The sequence below is a fragment of the Spea bombifrons genome, chromosome 6 (assembly GCF_027358695.1).
Source record: "Spea bombifrons isolate aSpeBom1 chromosome 6, aSpeBom1.2.pri, whole genome shotgun sequence".
Lineage (NCBI taxonomy): Eukaryota > Metazoa > Chordata > Amphibia > Anura > Pelobatidae > Spea > Spea bombifrons.
Genome location: NC_071092.1, coordinates 25,289,030 through 25,312,233, shown reverse-complemented (window position 1 = coordinate 25,312,233; position 23,204 = coordinate 25,289,030). Strand labels below are relative to the sequence as shown.

The window sequence follows — 23,204 nt, the reverse complement described above, 5'->3', positions numbered from 1 at the left end:
GAAAGGTGCGATGGAAAGCTCTGACTTTAGAAGGAGGATGAATGTCCTCAACTGGAACCCATGAAAAGCTCCTCAGGTCCAGACAACATAATATTCATCAGGGGTAAGTGCCTGGGTGCAGTATTTCTTCACCCACCCATAACTTACACACATACAAACATACAAGAACGCAAACTCACTCTAACACCATACACATATAGTACATACTCACTTTATCACCATGTATATATACACAAATTTATAATTTTGTCTTCCCTCTCACATGGGTCACTACCCTAGCCTTACACCTGGAATTTTAACACTACATGTTCACACATACAAACTCTAACACTATACGCTAACCACACACACTAACACCCTACGCTAACACCCACTTTAACACCATACGCTTACACATATGCACACACGCATTCTCTCTTTCTCTTCCCCTCTCACATCTTTCCCACAGCTCCCCCCCACCTTCTTTTCAGTGCAGCTTGCAGCTTTTGTGCAACCTGCGGCTCTACTACTGCACGGTAACATAATGCAACGTACGACCTATGTCTGGGTTTTTTTGTTTCGTGGGGTCTAAAGCATCCAAGGGCTGAACTGGAGCAGAATCAGAAATGGAGGGAACATTAGCTGCCTAAGTCCAGGGCCAAACTGGGAATTAAAACTAGCCCTGGGAATAATTGAATACCAGCCCCATATTTCAGGGTACCACTTTTGGGGCATACTGCACATGCAGAGGTTCTGGCCCCAATATTTTGTGTTTAGAATAGGGACAAGCTATATATTTGAAAAACACAGAGAAAATACTTTTACAGTAGGTAATAAACATTGCAAATAAACCTGTCGCTCACCTAAAAAAATGGAGCTATGAATGTAAGATGAATGCTGACTTTACAGGCACAGTGCCACCTTTGTCCCTAAACAGTTGTGAGGGTCACTTTTGCCCCAGACAGCTTGCCTGTGCTATATTTGTCCCCAAACAGTTTGTCTGTGCCATCTTTGCCCCAAACATTGTGTCTGTGCCTCCAAACAGCTTGCCAGTGCTGTGATGGGATGCCCTGTACTCCTGCTGAGGTACCTGCTGGATATCAGATCCTGGTGCAAATACTGGCCATGGAGCTCTCTGTCCTGTAAGTCCTGACCTGATGGAGAGTAAAACACCACACATAAACCTCCTCCCAAAATACAAGCGCCCCAAATCTGTGTTTGAGCTCCACAGTCTTCAGAGTCTCTGGTACTTGGGGAACATGGCACTCTGTACCAGGGGTTAGAAATAGTCCCAATGGACCCCCTGTACCCACCTCCCTAAAAACAGAACCCCTTTCAAGGCCAGGGCCCATAGTCCATAGGAAAGAGGCTGGCCCTCAGGCCCCTCCAGGAGCCCATGGCAGGGAGGCTTCCGTGACAAGCACCATCTTTGCAACCAAACAGGCTGCCTCTGTAATATTAGCCCCAAGCACCATGTCTGTGCCATCTTTGCCCCAAAATAGCTTATCAGTGCCCCAAACTGCTTGTTTGTGCCGTCCTGTGTCCTCAGATATCATGTTAGTACCCCCAAACAGCCTGCCTGTGCCATCTTTGCTCTCTAAATACGTAAACATCCATACCAACACAAAAACACTTACACATCAATGCTCACATTGGACACCTGCACACGTCCACATACACAATTATACTCACATACACTTAACACATTCATTTTAACACACATGTATGCATATATTCTTATTCATACATACATACCCTCTCTTGGTACCCCTTACCTCAACCGTAGCGGTCTGCTAGTCTGTTCTTGCTTTGCATGTCTGCCAGTTAGTGTTGCACCGGATATGGTGCTGACTTGCATATATATGCACTAAAACTAATTATATGTGTGTTTATTTGCAGCTTGGCAGCCATGGCTACTGGCACACGCATAATTAGATGGCCGGCCCTAAAACTGGCCCCAGGGGAGGCCTATCGGGAAATATTCCGATATCCCGGTAGGCCAGTCAGAGAGAGGTTATGCAGTAACTAAGTCAAAGCATACAAAACTAAGTCAAAGCATACATCAACATATTTTGATGTATATATGGACTGTATATAGATAGCAGTGGAGTTTCCATAGGTTTAACCCTTGCCACCCTGGTTCCCATCACTAGCTGTTTCTTCATCTTAATGCAGGATTCATTTTTTTATGTCACTTTGCATCCCCTTGAGCATGTAAGGTGAAATTTGCAAATTGGAAATAAGGTCCAACTCACATTCGCAACTTTTATTATTTTTTTAAATTGCCTTTTAAAATAATAAAGTTAATGTAGGAACATTACATAAAAAGATCTGCGATACAGCTACTATTATCACTGAAGGCACTTTGCCAACCTTTTATTAAAATCTGATCCAATGCTTAAAATAGAAATATGTTTTGACTGTGCAGTATCATGGAGAAAAAGGGAAAGTCAAAATGATGTCTAATCTATTGTAGATGGTGGTGAAAATATACTTTGGTGCACAAGATTTAATAACAGGTCCTTAATTGTGACATGCTAAACACCCTGACAACAGTGAATACTTGGCAAATAATTTACCATTCATTTAATTACAGTTATCATCAAACATGGGCCCAAATCCCTAGGTAGAAAGCACATACCCAGTCCAAAATACCATATATTCTCTATCATTGAGGGCAACAGGGAACATGTCCAATGGTAGTGTTTTCCGTATGTTTTCTTTCACATTTAATTATTTTATTCTTTTTTTCCCTCTGTCTAATCTTTTTAACCATCTCAGATTTATACAGAAGGTCCAAAATACCAGCCTGTACAAAGATCAGTAGGTTTGCAGATTTAGGATAAGCATCTCATTTTTTGATGGGGACTAGCCACCACGGTAGTTGCCCCTCTATATCATTCTTTATTTAGAAGTTTACATGCACACAGGAGCGCCAGGGGAACAATGGCTTCTAATAACTTAAGGCATACCAGTATGGAAGGAGAAGGGAGCCATTCTTCAAACCCATGCTATGAGCTTACAGCCTAGTAGGACAAAGTTTATGAAAAAATGTCACTTTGCATAATATTTTAGAACATAAGTACTAATTACACATGCATGACCTTTTGGAGGCACAGGCATTTATATGTGAAACAAGAAACATCCACATAGAAGGGATCCCTCAACACAACTTGAGAGTAGAGCAGCAGTTTTTGCTATGCCGTTTGATAGCATGTCCTATATGTCTGCAAAATAAATGCCTAGAGTTTTAAGATTCCAGATAAGATATATATATATATATATATATATATATATATTACACATGTACATATATACTGTATATATAATGTACAGTATATGCTCACTTCTGTATCATTTGTATCAATGTATACACATTATGCTTTTGATGGTATAGTAAACCATGGTTAGGGTATTAGGTGTTATGTAATATAGGAGACAGTGAGCTCTGTATGTGTTTGTGTGGACTAATTATGCTATGTCTCGGTGTACTCTACATGTGTATTCATATGAGTAGGTCTACATTATCAGGTGTACATATATCAGGTTATATATAGTGATATTGAATCACTGTTCTGTCCTTTTCGTCGGGCCTTTTATACCCTCAGTTCCAAAATGGCTGTTAATACTAATATATTATATATAAGGGAGGCTGAGAGTAAGTTGGCAGATCTGTGGCAGCAGGCCTTGCTTGCTTCACTCCTACGCTCGGTCAGGGTAGCTCTCTGGCCACTAGACATACAGTTATACCTGATCCTAGCTGCCAATGGCTCCAAGTTTTAATTTAGCCTTGTTCTTGGCTATGTATCGAACGCTGATAAATTTAGTGGGGGATTAAGGAGCCCAAAAGACAGGAGAGGCCCTTAAAAGGAGTCTTAGGGCGGGAGAGAAACTGGCAAGCAAAGTATCCTAACTTGCCCTGAAAGGTGATGCTGAGTGGCAGTACACAGCGAAGAAGCAGTTAGTGCAGTGATAATTCTTCGGGGTGATGAACAGATTTTGCTGCAATATTATACCTGGTGAAGTGTCTAGCTTTTCACATTTGTTGAGTAATGTGGTGCTTACGTGCCGCTATACATTCCTACTTCACATTCTGTAGTTATGTTTAGTGAAAATCAACATTGCTAAGGTATTCAGGAAACTGCTTGTAACTTTTTTCCTTTTCAAATTTATGTAGAATTCAGGAAGAAAAAAGTATAGAAGTGTGTGTATTAAAAAAAAATCCTTGGAAAATGTATCCATACTATATGAAGCACAATTATGAATAAATATATTTAGTTGGCAACAGAGACATCACTTAAATAATTTATATCATATTGAATATCAATAGGTGATGTTAAATACAATCAAAAGGATGGTTAAAGCCAAGAAATCTGAAAACATTTTGTCAGAATATGTTAAAATGCTTATCAGGCAAATCACTGTGCAGTTGGGACCCTTCCGAAGTTATGGCAAGTTTCATTGGGATACCCTGAATACAGCTGAAAATAGTACGGATCTCTACACGTTTCTGAGCCAATCCAAGCCCCACCAACGGACACTGCGGACCCTCTTAGCTAAACCTCTTAGCTTTGAGCAACTTTGTGAATACATTTTTAGTATCCTATTTAAAATGTAAGCTGTGTGGCATTTGCCCAGTGTAAAAACGTAAAAATGTAGCTTTTAACATGACTGTCCTTTGATCGTTTTTCTGTTATTTTGTAGATATGGTCTAATGTTTTTAATGAGATTAAGAATGTATAAGGAAAGTATAATAAATGGGCAAATTAGCCAAATCTCCAATAGTCACACACCCACACATCGATCACACTTTGGTCTCCATTGTTGTTGTTTTTTTTACAAATCTGCAATTTTTTTGCTTTTTTCTTTGCCAACTGTTAGTAAGCCAGAAGGTTTGTGGCAGGCTTTCAACATAGTGCTGTGGAACACTTATAATTGAAGACAAGAATATCTTACATAATTCAAAGAATGCTTCTTACAGGCACTCAAAAACGTTCAACGAAGCAGGATTTGAAACCAAAGCTGCAGAAAACAGGATGACCTGGTGGTTATACATCATCCCGAGATGCTATCATAACACCAGGATAATGAAATGTATTCAACATAAATCATTGTGAGAGCACAGTATATATACAGTGTATGAGTGCGTGTGTGTATATACATGCACAGCATAATGAAGAGATGTATGGATAATCACTGAAAATGCAAAACACTGTTTTAATTAAGAGATACATTTTCATATAAATCACTAACGCAATACATAGATATTTCACACTGCATGAACACTATACACTCATTAAGGCCTAATTTACAATATATGCCTTAATACATGCACACACATTCTTATGTCGTTTCATACTCTATCTATACCTCGGTCCTACTGCTTCCCTATTTTTATGTCCTTCCCTGCTTGCCTACTTTTTGACAAGGAAAGGTGACAAGCAGTTCTTCATCTTACAAGTACTGTTTGTTCACTGTACAAGCAACTACCATCTAGCTCCTGGCAGACAGTAGCACGATGTAGTAATATGCACGTGCCCAAAGCTTTCAAGACTAATAACACTGCCCGTAACTGTCCGTGTCTTTGTGTCTAAAAGGGTAGAGGTAAGCAGCTCTGGAGACTAATAGAATTTTGATGTGACCTAGGAAGGTATTTTTTCACTAAATTACTTTTATAGCATTTAATACATAGGAGGCAATGGTGGCATAAGCTCTATTTTAACCTTTTATTAATAGACAGACACTGTGTTCATGTGTATTACTGTGCAGCATATTTAACCTCAACGGAGAGGAACAAGAACATCCAGCAAGCTGTAGTGGCAGGGACCCAGTACCTATCTGATGTCTAGTATCTACCTCCTCAGCAGATATTCCTGTTTTAGGGGCAATTGCTTAACTGAACCATCTGTCCCATTAAAAAAGTGTTTCTGTTTCGTACATGGGAACAGTAGACACATGTGAACCTGATTTGTCATGAGTCATTGCTGTCTGTGTGCATGTTGTGTATATATATATATATATATATATATATATATATATATATTAATGACATCACGTCTATAGCTGGCTATGTTAGGAATACTGTGGCTGGATCAGCCTGTGATGGGGTTGTGTGAGGTCTGATCCAATTTCTCCATTTCAGCAGTTTTAACACGGCTAGCACAAGAAGCACCTGACTGCTACCACCTGCTATACAGACATAGAACTGCGACACCTGCAGGGAAGTTGGCGTAAAACCTTGCCTCAGTAGGGTGATGGAGCCAAGTAGAGGAAAAAAAATAAAAGCATGACAGATGACAGAAAGAGAAACTGGAAACGAATCATAAAAATACTTAGCATTACTTAGCCTACTCAGTTTCAGTATGCTTTAAACAAAGTGCTGCCAGGACAGCATTACTGCAGAGACATATGATTGACCTGAAATATTCACGTAGCCTTATCCAAGCTCATTTTTGAGATGGATATTTAAGTTTTACATTTTTAGTCCCCATAAACAAAGAGTGTCCCCTGGAACATTATAGGCTGAAGAAGACCACGACCTTGTCAGAAGGAGGTAAAAAGCAAATAAATAGTAAATTGATGGGTGTCAAAATTAGGCCACCACCTGCCCAACTGCCAAGGCATGTTCTTTCGGGTTAGATTCATGGAGAAAGAAAAGAGGCATTTCTGTGCCTCTCCTTCTCCACAAAGTATGAGACAGTGTGTTTGAGAGTGTGAGGAAGCATGAGTGAGAGTGTGAGAGACCATTAGAGAATTTAGGTTAGGGTAGAGGGTTTTAGGGAGGGAAAACATAAAATACAATTTAAAAAAATATATATTTTTTGTCTTTTCCTCTGTGTTTAGTATAGTTTGGTGGAATTGGGGGCAGTGTATCTTAGGGAGGGAGGAAAATAAAAATAAGATGTCTCACCTGACAAAGCCTCTCTTGAGCAAATATCTGACATGTCATATTAGATGACACAGATGCCCAGGCTCCATGTCATAAAATGAGTATGGAACCCACATTTGTGCCTAACCTTTTTAGGGAGCCCTGAATATGTTGGTCCCTGAAATACCCCTGTAAAGGGAACCAGGAGACACGATTAACCTCTGGCCATTGTTGCCGGGTTTCTCTGTCTGTTAGCCGGCTACAGGGGGTTCTTGTGTGAGTCCAAGTCAGTAGTACTGCAGAGGATAGGAGTCAAAGAGGACTCTCCAAGAACTCCAAGTAGTAAAACACGCCAGGCAGATTCGCAGGAACACGCACACCTTGTTAGATATTTGTTTGTTAAATATCAAAACTTTTCCATGATCAAAGACCACCGCTTCCAATTCATCTTGAATAGGTTTATTTGTGAGAACAAAGTAGTATACATACAGCACTAATTAAAGACAGATGTTGGTTGTAGGTACTGTAGGCTCTGTATTCTTGAAAAGATGAAGGAGAAAGAGACCTTGCCCTTCTAAGCATGAGCTTTTATACCCCTTTACATTAACAGTTAGGGTATAAGTTCTTACTATATATGTGCAATATGTTTTTTTGAATTTTTGGAATCCCATTTGGCCATTCATATAATATACTGGCATTCCAAAGAAGACCCTCTAACAATTATGTCACGTGATGACACATGTTCTTGGCACTCAGGTTGCATTTAAGCCTAAAGTGTGTATATGTATAGGAAAGAATAAAAGCATGAAAGTTATTTCTTACACACCTTTATTTAGGAATAAAACCATGTCTATTATACAAACCAGAACAATAGGGAGATGACTAAACAATGATTAACAATTTAGTGGGGTTATCCTATAGGGGATGGTGACCAACTGGAGAAGCACCAGCCTCCTTCATGTTATTCAATGGGAATCAGCACAGGCAGCCTGGTTCAACATTGCTGGGTGTTTCAACATAGAAGCTCTACATGTACAAAGGTACAAACTCATGGAAGTACACTTCAATAACTTTTTATTAATAGAACTATAACATGGCGGTTAACTGCAGAATTTTCCAATCGGAATGTTCTCTGCTTCCTGGATAAGATCTGTTTCTTGTAGCATTTAACTTCCTTGTAGCTCCAGTGTAACACCAATGTAGCATAGTGCTCCTTGTCGAAACTAGTGACTATACTTATTGCTCCCATATATATGGCTACACTAGGCACCAGTACTCTCACTTCTATCGTGTCTCACCTATCCTATATATTACCTTTGTTATTGCTTGATCATTTCAAAACAACAGTTTTGCAACTGTGATGTACACCTTATAATATGTGCCCTATAACTGCTGGAAATGTATGCAAATTCTATATAACTCAAGTACTATACTTCAGGAGACCTGAATTGTTTAGTTTGGGGAGTAGTTTCTGTCCATTTAGCTAATTTAGTGAGGATTTACCTAAGAAAATATATGGCAAATGTGTTTTTTGAAAACATTAATCATACTAAATGTTGCAAATGATGACTAAGCTTGTATATTGTATCAAAAGAAGGCTTTATATCGTTGAAAAAACAAAACAAACAATGGGTACACTATTCAAAGAAAAGGGGAATAATGTCAAATGGCAAAATAGCTCCTGCATTTAGGGTATGGATAAAAACCCAGTACTAAAGGGGTGTGAACTTAATGCTTAAAAAGTAAACATGTCACAGTGTTTGGTTCAAAACACTGCAGCCTTTAAAATCCAGCTTGGTCTCAATATCTTATTTGTCTCCTCAATCGTTCATTTACTGATAGGCTGGCACTTCTACGAAGCAGAGTGGGATATCAGGGGGGCAGAGTGGCACTTCTAGGTGGCATAAAGCATATCTAGGGGGCAGGTGGCCATTTCTAGTGGGCATACAGCATATCTGGGGGGGGCAGGTGGCCATTTCTAGTAGGCATAATGCATATCTGGGGGGCAGGTGGGCATTTCTAGGGGGCATTAAGCCTATCTGGGGATCAGAGTGGCATATCTGGGGGCATAAAGCAAATCAGGGGCAGAGTGGCATATCTGAGGCAGGTATATCAGGGGTTATAAAGCATATCTGGGGGCAGAGTGGCATATCTGGGGAGCAGAGTGGCATATCTATATATAAGGTGCATTATGAATTAAGGGGGGGACCTTAAAATGCCTGTTGGTTTTCTGTCTGTATATAACATATGCTGACAAACCATATACCATGATAGATACCTAAAATGTTAAAATACATGTATTCCTGTTCATTAGACAAAATACTGTTTTACCATTCCACTGTGTATTTTTTCTTTAAAAATATTTTTTTTTCAGAGAAAACGAGGGTTTTTTTCAGAGAAAATGGTCTGAAAAATAACCATCGTCTTATATTTGAGGTCATCTTCTAATCAGACCTCAAATAGAAGTCTGACTACAAGACCAAGATCCAGATGCCCCGCAGCGCTGCAGGGGACCTGAATCCTCCTCTCCAGCAGCCGTGGAGGTCTGTGTGATGCGTGCAGACAACCTCCGCTGCTGCCGGCACTTTTGCCGGGGCTTCTATGACGGAGCGCCGGCGTCACATGACCTTCCGGTGCTCATTCATAGAAGCCCTGGCGGAATTGTCGGCAGCAGCAGGGGAGTGGCATATAGGGGTTAAAAGGAATATCAGGGAGGGAGAGTGGCATATAGGGGGGTATAAGGCATAACTGAGGGCAGGTTGGCAAATAAAAGGAAATAAAAACAAAAAATACATTTTTCTCAATCATAGTTTTTATTAAATATGAAAAAATAGGTTTTATATGAATTCATATTTACTAGTAAAACTTTTTTCTTATAGGGTAGTCTTATATTTAGGCTTTTTTCTTTTTTTCCCTAACTTAATATTCAAATTTTGGGGGGTCATCTTATAATCAGGGTCGTCTTATAATCGAGCAAATACGGTATGTTGTCTGTTGTCACACTATGATCACAGGGAGCATCTTCCTTCTAGAAGGGATTTCTGAGGTTAAAAGCCATTATGACAAGTTATTAGTTAAATGTATTTGTTTTGCAACAGGATTGGTTAAGATTTGTTTTATAAATATGAACCTAAGTTATATCCCCATACTCAGCAGCTTTGATTTCTCGGTAGCTATTTATATACATGACTCATTCAGAAGAGAATTTTCGTGGTGGGAAAGCCCTTCCTATTAAATTGCTCCATCAACGCTAGGCATGTAATGGAGTAAAATGACTCTACTAAAAACAGCAGCATATGTTTTCCTGACAAGTTACAGAGGCAGATTATCATCTGTTTGCCCTGCAGCCACAAATATTATAGAATGTAATAGTCAATGTGTTATGCCAAGGATGCAGAAGAATCCTGTTGGCCATCTGTGTTGTTACCAGCTATTGCACAGGACAAGGGTTGTTGCTAGGTTCCAAAAAGTTCAGGGGTAAAGCTCAATTGGAGCTGTGATATGCAAATACTCTCTGTTCATACCTGCTAGAGAGGTTCATAACATAGGGGTACATTGCTACACATATAGTGGGAGTACCCAGCTCCTCCAGCATTCTACTTATTCCATCACATTACCCACTAAGTATCAGCACATAAACGATCATTAGTGACTCAGTTGGCCAAGTCCCTGATCTCCTCCCATATACAAAAAAGCCCCCCTCTCCAGTAGGGATTGAGTTGGGCGTGTAGAAAACATTTGCAAGACTGAATAACATATGTCTTCTTCCGATTGCTTTGAGATCTACATGGCAACCAGGTTCTACTGGTTGAATTGTATGAGCTCCAATGACTTTACTTGTGCACTGAACCTCTCGGATGCTGACAAATGTTATACCAATTCTATGTTTCCTGTAACTATATTGTGGTACCTGAGAAAGGATGCCAATACTGCTTTACATCTTACACTTGGCCTCCACCGCAGGTCGTTTTGCTGTTGTATTAACTACAATCAGGGGGTAATACACCTATTTATCGCTCTTTTGGACCCTAAAGCCAAAGACCAACAATGACCATTGCCCTTTATTATGAAAGTGTGAGATAATTACTTTGCCTTTTGTCTTTCTTTTCATGTTGCTTGGCACATCATAGGCTGTAACAACACACGGCTGTACATTTGTTGTCATACACTAATTAAAAAAAAAAAAACGGTCTTCCACTTTATATTTCATATTTTATATTTCATATAAACGTAATGCAAGAAGCACTTGAGTGGAAAGTGTCTTCCTTGTAGTTGCACGGGGCACATCTGAAAGAGCAAGGATTCTGCAATACCTGCAGTTTGGGAAGCAAGGTTAAGAATCGGGTAACCGTTGGCAAATGTCAGAAACAAGTTGAGAAACACTATACTAGGAGGAACCGTTGTAATATCCTGCATGTTGATTCCAGAAACAATCTTGCTCCTTAAAATACATAAGCTTAACCAGTAAATGAAAAAAATATGCTTTTTATGCTGTAGGTTCATTTGTTCTTCTTTTTTACCATGCTAATACCTGTATTGCAATGGAGCTAATTTCATTATACAAATGGGTCCTGGAATGATGTAAGACGCTCAGAGCCTGGGCACACTCCTGCTGCCGGAATCTTTAGTGATCCAAAATATAGTAAGGCCAGAATAGCTGATACAGCTTCTATCCTGCTTTATTGTAGGTATTGGAAACCAGTACTGTAACATAAAATGTGTCTTTTACTAAGGATGGCTGTTGCCCACAACATGCTCTGTGCCACAGACACATGTAGTTATGTAACATACATATGCATATCCCCCAACATGTCAAGTAGGGACACATGTGTTAGACTTAGAGGGTGTGGCAAGAGGCAGGGAGAGGCAAGGCTAGTTCTGGAAGAGAGTGGTACTGGAGGCATGTCTCCCCGCTCAATTTACCTGAAGAGTCACCTCATGGTGCTCAGCTGCAAGATGGATGCCTTCTGTGAAATGTATGAGTGCCCTGGAAAAAAATCATGGTCACTGTGGTTCATGTAATAGGATTGTGTAATAATCCGACACATATGTAGTAGCTACACAATAAACTGCACTCAGGCTGTAATACCTCAGCCTGAAATCTTTACCACCACAGGGCACAAACAGAACATCACCTGTCAGAAACCTGCAACCTGAGTGGGAGGAGGGTTAAATCTCATTATGTCGCCACTTCCTGCTTCTCTCCTTCTGCATTTTAGAAACATTATATTGTTCACACTTCCCCTTTCTGCTAAGACTGAACAATATTGTGACCAGGAGAACGACAAGAGTTGGAGAGGTGAGGAATCAAAAAAGCAGCAGTCATTGATTACAGGGTCGTGGATATCCAGTATGCCCGGCAGGATAGAAGACTAGGGAGAGAGGTCTGGAGAGAATGAGGATAGACTACAGAGGGCAAAATAGACTTTACTGGAGCCGATTACAGTGTTTATAGTAGCAGAGTTTATGACAAATTGGCGTCCCAGTGGTATAAAATTACATAGGTTAGTGTTGGTGATGATAAAGTATTACAGGATGAATGTGTGGTTGTCTCTGAGACAGTCTGGATTGATTGCTTACTGCCAGACTGTGAAAAGTTTGTTGATTGCTAGATGGCCCTGGTACATGTTAGACTGTGATGACAGACTGTCTCCCTCTGTCACAGGTTAGAATTCTAGCACACAGGCAGTCTGTTTCAGTGACAAGTTAAAGGGCTACAAAAGAATGCCAAATAGTTAATGGCAAATATGATTTGTGACAGATCAAATGTTACTAGTGAATGTGAATCCCAAATTGTTTCACATAGTTATGTATGGGTATATAAAATCATGCTAGGAAAAGTGAGGTTACAGGAATTAATTCCTAAATTAGTCGTATAGTGTTAAAAATTCCTTATATTCTCAAAGTCCGTTCTTAGGACCCCCAAGATTGCATTATAAATGCCATAAATGATATGTGATAAATGACGAATGCTGATTTACCGGTAGTTCACATGAGAAGATTGTGAAAATGTTGTTCATAAAAACGTATGCTTCTAAGAAGACCTGTCATCTACAAAAATGAGGATGCAAGGCTGTCCTAATGCAGTTGTCCCTTGGAGTTCCTCAATAACCACATTGTATTTTTTTACATTTGTGCAAGCACAATGTCAGCACATTGCACAAAGCAGGAATCGCTGTAGGTCACCACTTTTGGCAGCATGCAGGATTTGGCTATAGGGGCGAGGAAAGCCACAAGGAAGTTTCTGTTTTTATTATTGACTACCCTGTGTGGATGGCAGGGTCCACTTTAAATACACCATTTTTCTTTAGGCATTTATCTAACTTTGTTCAGTACATGCCTTTTACAAATATAGAGATAAACTGTGCTATATATTTGCAGCTCGTTAGCAGCCATAATTGTAGTTTTCATCTCCTATGTTCATAACATAAATATAATAGCTGAAACCTCATATTTTAAACCGGGGCGATGTTGACTTCAACATAATACTTGTCTTGATGCAGCATGTCAGTACTACAGGAGAAGTGTGAGGCAGACCCAAAGTAGAAGCAACTAAGGTACTTCTTTAACTTTCATATTGGGTCCTCACTTCCACTTGGATGGAAATGAGTTTGGTGGGTGGATTAGCTTGGCTTATGATGGGGCAGAGAGAGCCGGATTTGTGTTCTGGCATAGACCTGGCTTGGCTCTTTCAATTTAAACAACCAGCTAGCCCATTATTGCTGCACAATTTCATTACCCAATAGTCATTCGCTTCTTAGGTATTCTAGCCATCTCCCGCACCTTCAAAATGATTTTGGTGGTGCAGAGCAGTAAGCACTAATGATTGATGGTTCTTTAGGGTTTAATAGATCTTTTGTTACTGGCTATGAAAATGAGAGAAGTACCAATTATTTTCATTTTCAAGTATTCATATTCCGTCAGAATACTACTAGTTTGATTGCCAATAAAAAACAAAATCCAGTTTTACAGGACAGATACCTTGATTAGTAATAAATCAATATGTTTTTCCCCCTGTTCTGTCATTCCCTAGTCATGTTGTCTTCACAGAAAAAGCAATATAATATAAAGTAATAAAATGTACAACATTTTCCATTTGATCTTCAATCGTCTTTGTGACAGGTGTAGCTAGAACTGATAATAACAAGATGTCTTTTTGGCAGGTTGGAGTGCTTGTGATAACAGCAGCTTTCTGACACCAATTACGAGAATTCCGATCTTGATTTTTCTTGAGCCAAAAATGTCCCTCCCACGCCAGCTGAGAGACGAAAGGTAAATGATCCATGTCACTAGCCCGTGCATAATGACCTGAGCTAGGCATCAATATACTCAAGCTGATTATCCATGTGTTGTTAGCTGTAACATGATCAGTAATGCTGTGTTATAGCTGCATAATCACAAATTTGTTTATTTAACACTAGCCACACGTCCTTGATTAGTTAGAGGGACACTCCAGTCCTGCCAACTAAGAGTGTGTATTAAAAGCACTGTGTATGCTTTGTCCAACCTGTAAACAAAAATATAATCAAATCAATCACTGAAGCTGCAGCTCTAGTGTCATTTCCATGCATTTGCAGAGGGACCAAAGTTTAAAGGTGCATATGATTGCCAGCCCCCCTTTAAGACTATGCATTCCTAGCCAAACACTGACAAAAAATTCTAAACCCAAGGTTTTCGAGCCAAACACTGACAAAAAATTCTAAACCCAAGGTTTTCTATCTTAAACAATTAGTCATGTTGTTACAATTGGAGCCACATAATAATTCCAATCTCTCCCAAGCTACAATTGAGCTACTCACTTATTGCTTTTCCTCTTAGTGATTTTGAACAGCTGCCGGAGGATGTTCCTGTGTCTGCTCACATAGCAGATGTGGAGGAAAGAAGAGGATTTAATGTCTATTATGTGAGCCCTCAAATTGCTTTTATTCATCATTTCGATGTTTTCATGGGTTGGGGTGAGTTGTTGATCATATTCACCACTTTAGGTTCAGATGACTCATAGTAAAACATTTATAAAATCCATTCATCATTCGGGGCTTCTTTAAGGACAAGACAGGAATTTATTTGGCTTTGTGTTTTTTTGAAGGAAGGGACGTCGTTACCCACTACTACCTTAGATAAGAAGCACTCTAACCATATTTTCATGTTAAATGCATATTGGAGTCCATTTTACATGGACTCCAGTGTATTTTACCGCATGTAGATCAATACAGGTATTCTTTCTCTTTTAACTCAAGCAGTCTGAAAATCCTTGTTTATAACCTTTGCAATTGCTCCAAATGGCCTTTTGTTTTTGCAGTCATTTGTTATTGAGGTGAAAAGTAAGGGAGGGAGCAAGTATTTTATATACCGAAGATACAGTCAGTTCTTCACATTGCATGCCAAGCTGGAAGTTAATTATGGTCCTGAGACTGGTACTCCACCTTACATCTGCACTCTACCCACCATACCACGTAAGTTCACATCTCAAATCCTCTCAATGTTTGTCTATGGGAAGCTTTGATTATTTTGTTATGTTAAGTTCCCTGCACAATTTTCAATCGAATTATGGTCAGTATATTTTTGTTAAGCCTTTCCTTATCCTGGGAGCCTCACCGGTTACTGTGTATAATCTCCTAGATTATTCTTATATCTAAACAAATATGTTTTATTTTGCTCTGTCCCATAGGAAATGTGTAATATATATTATATGCCTAACCATGGTTTTTTTTTTTTACAGCAAAGGTTTTTGTTGGGAACAAGAAAGAAATTGCAGAGACCCGCATCCCCCTTCTCAATGCATATATGAAGGTATATATGCAATTATACCTTACTCAGGGGCGTACCTAGAGTATTTGGCACCCGGGGCGGATCCTGTATGTGGCACCCCCCCCCCACACACACACTTTAAAACTACCTGGCCGAAACTGAATATGACCCCCCCACACACACCATAAAAAATCTAACACTTTTATTTAAAGTAAGTAACACACCAAAATAGGACAAAACAATTAAATAACAATATATATATATATATATATATATATATAATTGTTAACAGCAATCACATTCTTATCATGCCCAGGCATACCCAGATTCCAGGAGGCACTCGCAGACTTGGCATAATAGGAGTATGATTGCCCTATCTACCCCTTCTCGCTCTCTTCTGCCCTATCTACCCCTTCTCACTCCCTTCTCCCTATCTACCCCTCCTAACTATCTACCCTCTCCCTCTTTGAAGTTCACTTACCTTTCAGGAGTCCTGCGGTGGGGGTGCAAGGCCTCTGTCTCCCAGCTCTGCCACTGTATGGAACAGTATAGAGTGATGGGAGTTATGATGTACTTTAGAGCATAATTATATAATGAAAAATACATTGGAAATGGTACAGCATAACACCCATCACTCTCAGACACTTACCAATCCACACGCATACCAATCCACACGCATACCAATCCACAAACACATACCAATCCACACACATAATAATCCACACACATGCCAATCCACACACATATACTAATCCACACACATACCAATCCACACATACATACCAATCCACACACATACCAATCCACACACATACCAATCCACACACATACCAATCCACACACATACACCAATCCACACACATACACCAATCCACACACACATACCAATCCACACACACATACCAAATCCATACACATACCAATCCACACACATACCAATCCACACACATACCAATCCACACACATACACCAATCCACACACACACACCAATCCACACACATACACCAATCCACACATATACCAATCCACACACATACCAATCCACACACATATACTAATCCACACACATACCAATCCACACACATACCAATCCACACACATATACTAATCCACACACATACCAATCCACACATACCAATCCACACACACATACCAATCCACACATATACTAATCCACACACATACCAATCCACACACATACACCAATCCACACTCATACACCAATCCACACACATACACCAATCCACACACACATACCAATCCACACATATACACCAATCCACACACATACACCAATCCACACACATACCAATCCACACACACATACCAATCCACACACACATACCAGTCCACACACACATACCAATCCACACACACATACCAATCCACACATACACCAATCCACACATACACCAATCCACACACATACACCAATCCACTCTCACTGTATGCTTTCCTACCTTTCCTCTTTTCTCCTTACAGCTCCTTTTCCTGCTCTTCGCTCCTCTTCTTCAGTTCTTCTGTCTTCTTCCGGGTCAGAGGGCACGGACAGCGGTGGGCGCGGCTTCAGTGTTGTGCACCGGGATCTGACAGCAAACCCCGGCGCACAACAGCTGTTGCCGCGCGGATCACAAGGGAGCGGTATCGGAGGTCTTTAACAGACCTCCGGCTCCCTTGAGTGATTTTAAGCCGGGTTCAAGGGAGAACCGGCTTAAAATCACTCAAGGGAGCCGGAAAATGGTTTTAAAACCCCAATGCTGCAACTTAACCGGCACATCCCACTGGTCTCCCTCCCTGTTCAATTAATTAAATGTCCGTACGAGCGAACAATAAAGTCGCTCGTACGGACATTTAACTAATTGAACAGGGAGGGAGATCAGTGGCATCGGCAGGGTAAGTTGCAGCATTGGGGTTTTAAAACCTCAATGCTGCAACTTACCCGGCAGATCCCACTGGCCTCCCTCCCTGTTCAATTAGTTAGTATGCGCCGGGTTAAATGTCTGTACGAGCGACCAATAAAGTCGCTCGTACGGACATTTAACTAATTGAACAGGGAGGGAGATCAGTGGCATCGGCAGGGTAAGTTGCAGCATTGGGGTTTTAAAACCTCAATGCTGCAACTTATCCGGCAGATCCCACTGGTCTCCCTCCCTGTTCAATTAGTTAGGGGTTAACTTTGATTTTTAAAGGGTTAAGGGGCCGTGCAAGTGAGCCTATTGGTCGCTTGCACGGCCCTTTAACCTATGGATTTCCGCTCCCGTTAACTCCTTCGATGCTGTGTTAGATAACGCAGCATTGAAGGGGTTAACGGGAGTGGAAATCCATAGGTTCGCTGTCAGGGGTTACAAAGACCGTGCGAGTGAGCCTATTGGTCCCTGTAGGCGACCAATAGGCTCATTCGCACTGCCCTGTAACCCGTGACGGCGAACTTCCGGGAACTGCCGCGATGCCGCAAAGACAAGGTAAGTTAGAAGAGGGGGGGGAGAATGGTAGACGAAGACGAAGACAATCACGAAGATCTTCGTGGTGTGTGTCTTCGTCTTTGCCTACGTTTTACCGCCGCCGTCTTCTCTTCGGCGTGTCTTCGGAACGAACACGAAAACGCACTCTTCGTGTTCGTTTCCATGTTCGCCCGAAGACGAATGCACAAGTCTACTTTTTACTAGCTAGTACCCATTTAATCCACCAAATTCTCAATTTACCTGTTTACTAGCTAATGTTTAATCAATCCATCAAACTCCCAAATTATAATTAATCTGTACACAATACTGGTCTTTCATGTATTGCTATGGTGATAAGACCACTTTTTAAACTTTGCATGATCCAGGAGCGTACTTAGGGCAGAGCCTATATTTTACTCATTCACTCTCACTGTCAACAGTTTCCCTCTCTCGCTCTCTCTCAATGTCTCCCTACCTTCTCCATCATCTACTTCCATGTCCCTGACTCATTTCCCACAGCGCTGCTTTTTCTCTTGCATCTTCTTGTTCTTCTGTCTTCTGTCTGTTTTTTTACGCTTCTCCCCATGTCTTGTTTCTTTGTCCACTTCTCCGTGAACCAACCCTCACGGCGTCCTTTTGCAAAAGGCAAGGGAGAGACATGCTATCCATGTAACTCCACTCTTTTGTGGAAGTACTCAAAGGGGCCAGAACAATTAAGATTGATTCACAAGCATTTCTGCACCTCTTTTTATCCGCAAATCTCTCTGCATTATCCTGGTGTCTCGTAGTACTTCTGCAAAAGGGCACTAATAGGGAAAAGGGTGTGCCCCAGGGGCTCTGCTCTTTCACAGAAGTGCTCCGGGATATGAAACCAAATTTATTAAAGACCAAATTCAAAATTATTTGCCATTATCTTGATTCTATTCTATGTCCCCTTGCACTGCATTTGCTGTTATGGTACTTACCTTTCTTTCTCTTTATCTCTGCCTCTCAGGTCCTACTGAACTCTCCTGTTTGGCTCCTGTTGGATGAAGATCTTAGGATATTTTTTTACCAAACCAAACTTGACAGTGAAAGGATTCCTCGTGCCTTACGCAGACTGCGTCCCCAAACAAGGAAGATGTAAGAATTCTTGTTTCTTCTATTGCTTGATCCCAACTCACTCTTTCTAAAAAAAAAAAAAAAAAAATCTGAGTCACTGTCAACATAGTAATATCACCATAAATTGAATATTATCCATTGTTATTCCACAGCCCCTCCATATATAATAAAACAAATATTATTAATGCACTTCTACAAAACCAACTCTATAGCTGTTCACATCCAGTGCTACTGCTGTTAAGGTGAAATCCTCACCTCCTTAGATTTTTGTAATATATTGCCTTTATTTTCTGTCAGTAAGAGGAATTCCCAGCATGTTTCAGATGTGGATAAACCAAGGGCAGAGGTAAGTGTCTATTTACTATATGGTGGAGGTGACAGATATGATGTAGGTATATTTCCATATGTCTGGCTCTGGAGCAAGTGTGTAAGTATCCAGACCTTTGGATGATTTAGTGTCTCTTCTTTTTTACTTCCTCTACCACTTTGCTCAAATATACTCGTTCCCTAATCTCTTTGTTTTAGGCTATGTTTGATTTCAAAGGAACAACTGCAATGGAGTTGTCTTTTAAGAGTGGTGATGTGATTTATCTTCTAAGTCGGGTTAACAGAGACTGGTTGGAGGTAAGTCACAGCAGATCTTGAAACTACTCAATTTCATAGGACGCCCCTTAATTTATAGACATTAATCAAAAGCCGTCTTAACATACTGCCTAGAGACCTTCAATTATGTGCAGCCCTGCCATTTCTTACTGGCCGAATTTGGCTCCCCTACACAGTGCAATTTATGTAAGAGTATATAGGGTTAAATTATGATACATTCAGAGTTTGCCCTATCAACATGACTGTTCTATAGCTCAGAAATCATATCTATAGACTTCTTCTGTCTTTCCCTACCTGTCACCTGTTGGGGAATGGTACACATTGGACAGATAATATATTAACCTTTTTGCTCAATACTCATCATTCTACAATGGAATGGATAGGTTGTACTATGGGGAATGGTATCGGTATTCCAAAGGCAAATGCAGGTCGGGGCTATTACAGGGTTGTTTATTGGTTGTTACAACTCTCCTGAATTCTTATCTGGTTGCTAGGGAACAGTTGGTGATCGGACAGGTATTTTTCCACATTCATTTGTGAGGATAATCAAGGATCTCCCAGAGGAGCAGTATCCAGTTAGCTTGCTGCGCTGTTATTTTCATGACGATGGCATGTGCCAGATCAGGTAATGGCATGATAGAATGTACGCTCCACAAATCTCCCAGTGTGCCTCTGTCTATTAAGGAGAAAATATATTAAGAAATAAATTAGACATAATTGCTTATATAGGTAGGGTTATGTTAACCATTTGAATGAATAAGGTTACAATATGGTTGTATATTACATACACTTCTAAACCCAAATGTTTGCTGTTAAGCGTTAGTGTAAAATCCTCTGTGCAAGGATCTCTGAAATAGAGGGCCAATTCAACAAACACACAAAAATAGTTTTCTGGGATGAAGAATTAACCCCATGACTGCTGAAATAAGCGAACATAAGGCCCAGTCTATTTAAGTTGAATATCAGGACTGTTATAGGCAGCAACTTATGTTACTATGATTCCCTACTCGCTTGGTTGTGGCTTAAGTCTTTGACCTAACAAAGAAAGTAATAATGCATTAGATTAGTTACAAATGGTAGACTGTTTTGCATTAATACATGTAAGTCATTTGTATACACAATATTCATGTGTATAAATGTGCAACATTATACTTAACATTGTGTAAAACTTCTCTAAAATCAAGAAAGGTGTTATTATATCAATAATTTTCCATTGTAGTGGTGGCATATTTTTATATTTTTTGGGGTTGTCAGCAGTAATGGACTCTCCCCGTTATCAGAGGTATATATAAATAAAAACAAAATGAACAAACACAACTTATATCTGTATTACCAACAAAAACTGGAGAAGGAACTGATGATTTTTGTATTTTACAGGGAAATTTCTATAGAAGAAGATGTTAAAAGAATTCCACTTTATAATGAGCTTCTAGATTTAATAAGGTGAGGTTGAGATACCAGCAGAAGAGATGAATATCAAAAGTTCCTGTAAACTAATAATGTAGTAATCCTAGAGAACAAATTGGATAAAGATGATGAGGCCAACTGGAGTATAATGGATTGCAAGCGTTTCAAGGTCTCTTCTTCCGGCATATTTTAAATTTCAAGCAGAAATTGCTCATACATTTCATACTGTAACACGCAACAAGCACAGCAAGATACAAAGATTGTGAATAGAGATTACATTTGTGTGGTGATGTTGAAAGGAAATGTAAATGTATTGTTAGTGTGAAATGTAGAAGTTGGCACAAGTAGTTTCTTTTGGTGTTGTAGACTGACACAGACTATGAGTCAGATTGATTGTGTGACATAAATTCTTTATCATGATTTAGGCCTGAATTAAGCATGAGCTTGTATTTCCATACCTCCCTTCTCTCTGTGTCCCAAAATTCCCCATTAACGTGGTGACCCTCAGATCTTTCATGCTGCGTCCATTTTGGCAAAAGTGGTCTCCTAGAGGTGTGTCTGTCCTTTTTCTGTTCACATTATGTCTATGTGATGTATTCGCCTTCTTAGAGTCTGGCCTGTTTCACCTACGTATAGTCTAGAACTAGGCCGTTTGCTCTCTCTCTTTCTAACATGGTACAACTCTATACCTAAATATAGGAAGTTTAAATGTGAGTGGTAGAAAAGAAAAGGTTGAGAGAAGTGCGGTTTTGGCTGCCTGGTGTTTGGTCAGCTGACATTAACTCTTACTTGTTATATAGGAACCAATTCCCTGGGGTGGATGTAGTTCTAAACATGCAGGACGCTGAGGGGGAACTAATTCGCTTACTGGATGACAGTGATATGCCGCTTCTCGCCAAACAGGACAAGCGAAAATCACATGCAAACAACTTCTTTCCCTGGGAGCTACATGTAACACGCAATGGTGACCTGGACGTTTACAGCACTGGGGTTTAAGTATTCATGTAAAGTCTACCACATCTGATCAGATAAAATATTTCTGTGGATGTAACAGACAACTGAGATAACACACTTAAGAAGGCAATGAATAACAAAGAGCAAGCAAAAAACACAAACTGTGATTTTCACAGCAGATAGTATTCTTTAGTTTTCAAGCTCCGTGACGGTCCAGGGTTAATAAGTGCCGTCCATAACAGCTATTATGACTATCCGGGGTTAAATAATGCCGTACCTGATCAAGTACCGTTGAATGATGTATTCCCTTCTATATATATGCGTGCTGTGTATTATCTATACTCACGAACTTCGGCTCTCGTAGCCCAGGCACCCCGCAGAGACTAGAGATTCCTGGTCGCTGGAGCTATCGGACCCACGCCGGCTTTCCCGCAGTCCGTCACGGGGGCACTCGGGTAACCTTAGTGTGGCATCGGACTGTCTGGGCAGGGTGGGAAGATGTGTTCCTGATTTATGACCTTTTTATCACCTAACCTGTATATAAGCCTGTGTGTTTCCCCAATAAAGCCCGTTACATCCCTGGAACATTAGTTTCGTCGAATGCTTCAGGGGCCCGCTGGATCACTAATTGTCCTTGTCAGGACAATTACAGCACTGTACTCAGCTACGCCTCGGCGGGCTGCGGTGCCGGGAAGCTAGAGTCACCGTACCAGGTCGTGAGCCCTGTTCCGCTAGTATCGGCTAGCGCTCGAAGTGGTTAACCATTACGATTCCGGCAGGAAGCATCGCAGAACCGACGGGCGTACCCAGTCGGGGTACAAGGTGTGTCTTGACAAGCTCTTTAAAATGTTACTATCATCTCAACTCATTGACCAACTTAACAGTCTCACGAACAATCCTTTTCATTACTCTGACTGAAAATGCCTAGCATCCAGGAGACTGGCATATACTGTTATACACCATCATTAAATGTATGTCCTACAAATGCACTGATACGTTTTTTTTTGGTGGAAAGTGCTGAAATTTTAAGGAGGCTCTAAAAGTCTGTGTAGCGTTTAAGCACTGCAACCAACTGAAAATCCTCAACGTCAAGAAGCATAAA

General features: G+C 40.4%; 1 protein-coding gene across 2 annotated transcripts; it reads left to right on the top strand.

Annotated features, from left to right (window-relative positions):
- The first annotated feature begins 12,050 nt into the window (after positions 1-12,050).
- NCF4 (neutrophil cytosolic factor 4) lies at positions 12,051-22,720 on the top strand. Of its 2 annotated transcripts, XM_053468674.1 has the most exons (11): positions 12,051-12,146; positions 14,011-14,119; positions 14,666-14,750; positions 15,147-15,300; positions 15,567-15,637; positions 19,032-19,159; positions 19,436-19,484; positions 19,664-19,762; positions 20,236-20,366; positions 21,119-21,184; positions 21,949-22,720. In XM_053468674.1, exons 2-11 carry the CDS (start codon positions 14,088-14,090, stop codon positions 22,142-22,144), a joined length of 1,011 nt encoding a protein of 336 aa, XP_053324649.1. In that variant the 5' UTR covers positions 12,051-12,146; positions 14,011-14,087; the 3' UTR covers positions 22,145-22,720. The 2 variants fall into 2 exon arrangements, with proteins under 2 accessions (XP_053324649.1, XP_053324650.1); XM_053468675.1 differs by lacking the exon at positions 12,051-12,146 and having other exon boundaries at positions 14,666-14,802.
- Positions 22,721-23,204: the final 484 nt, after the last annotated feature.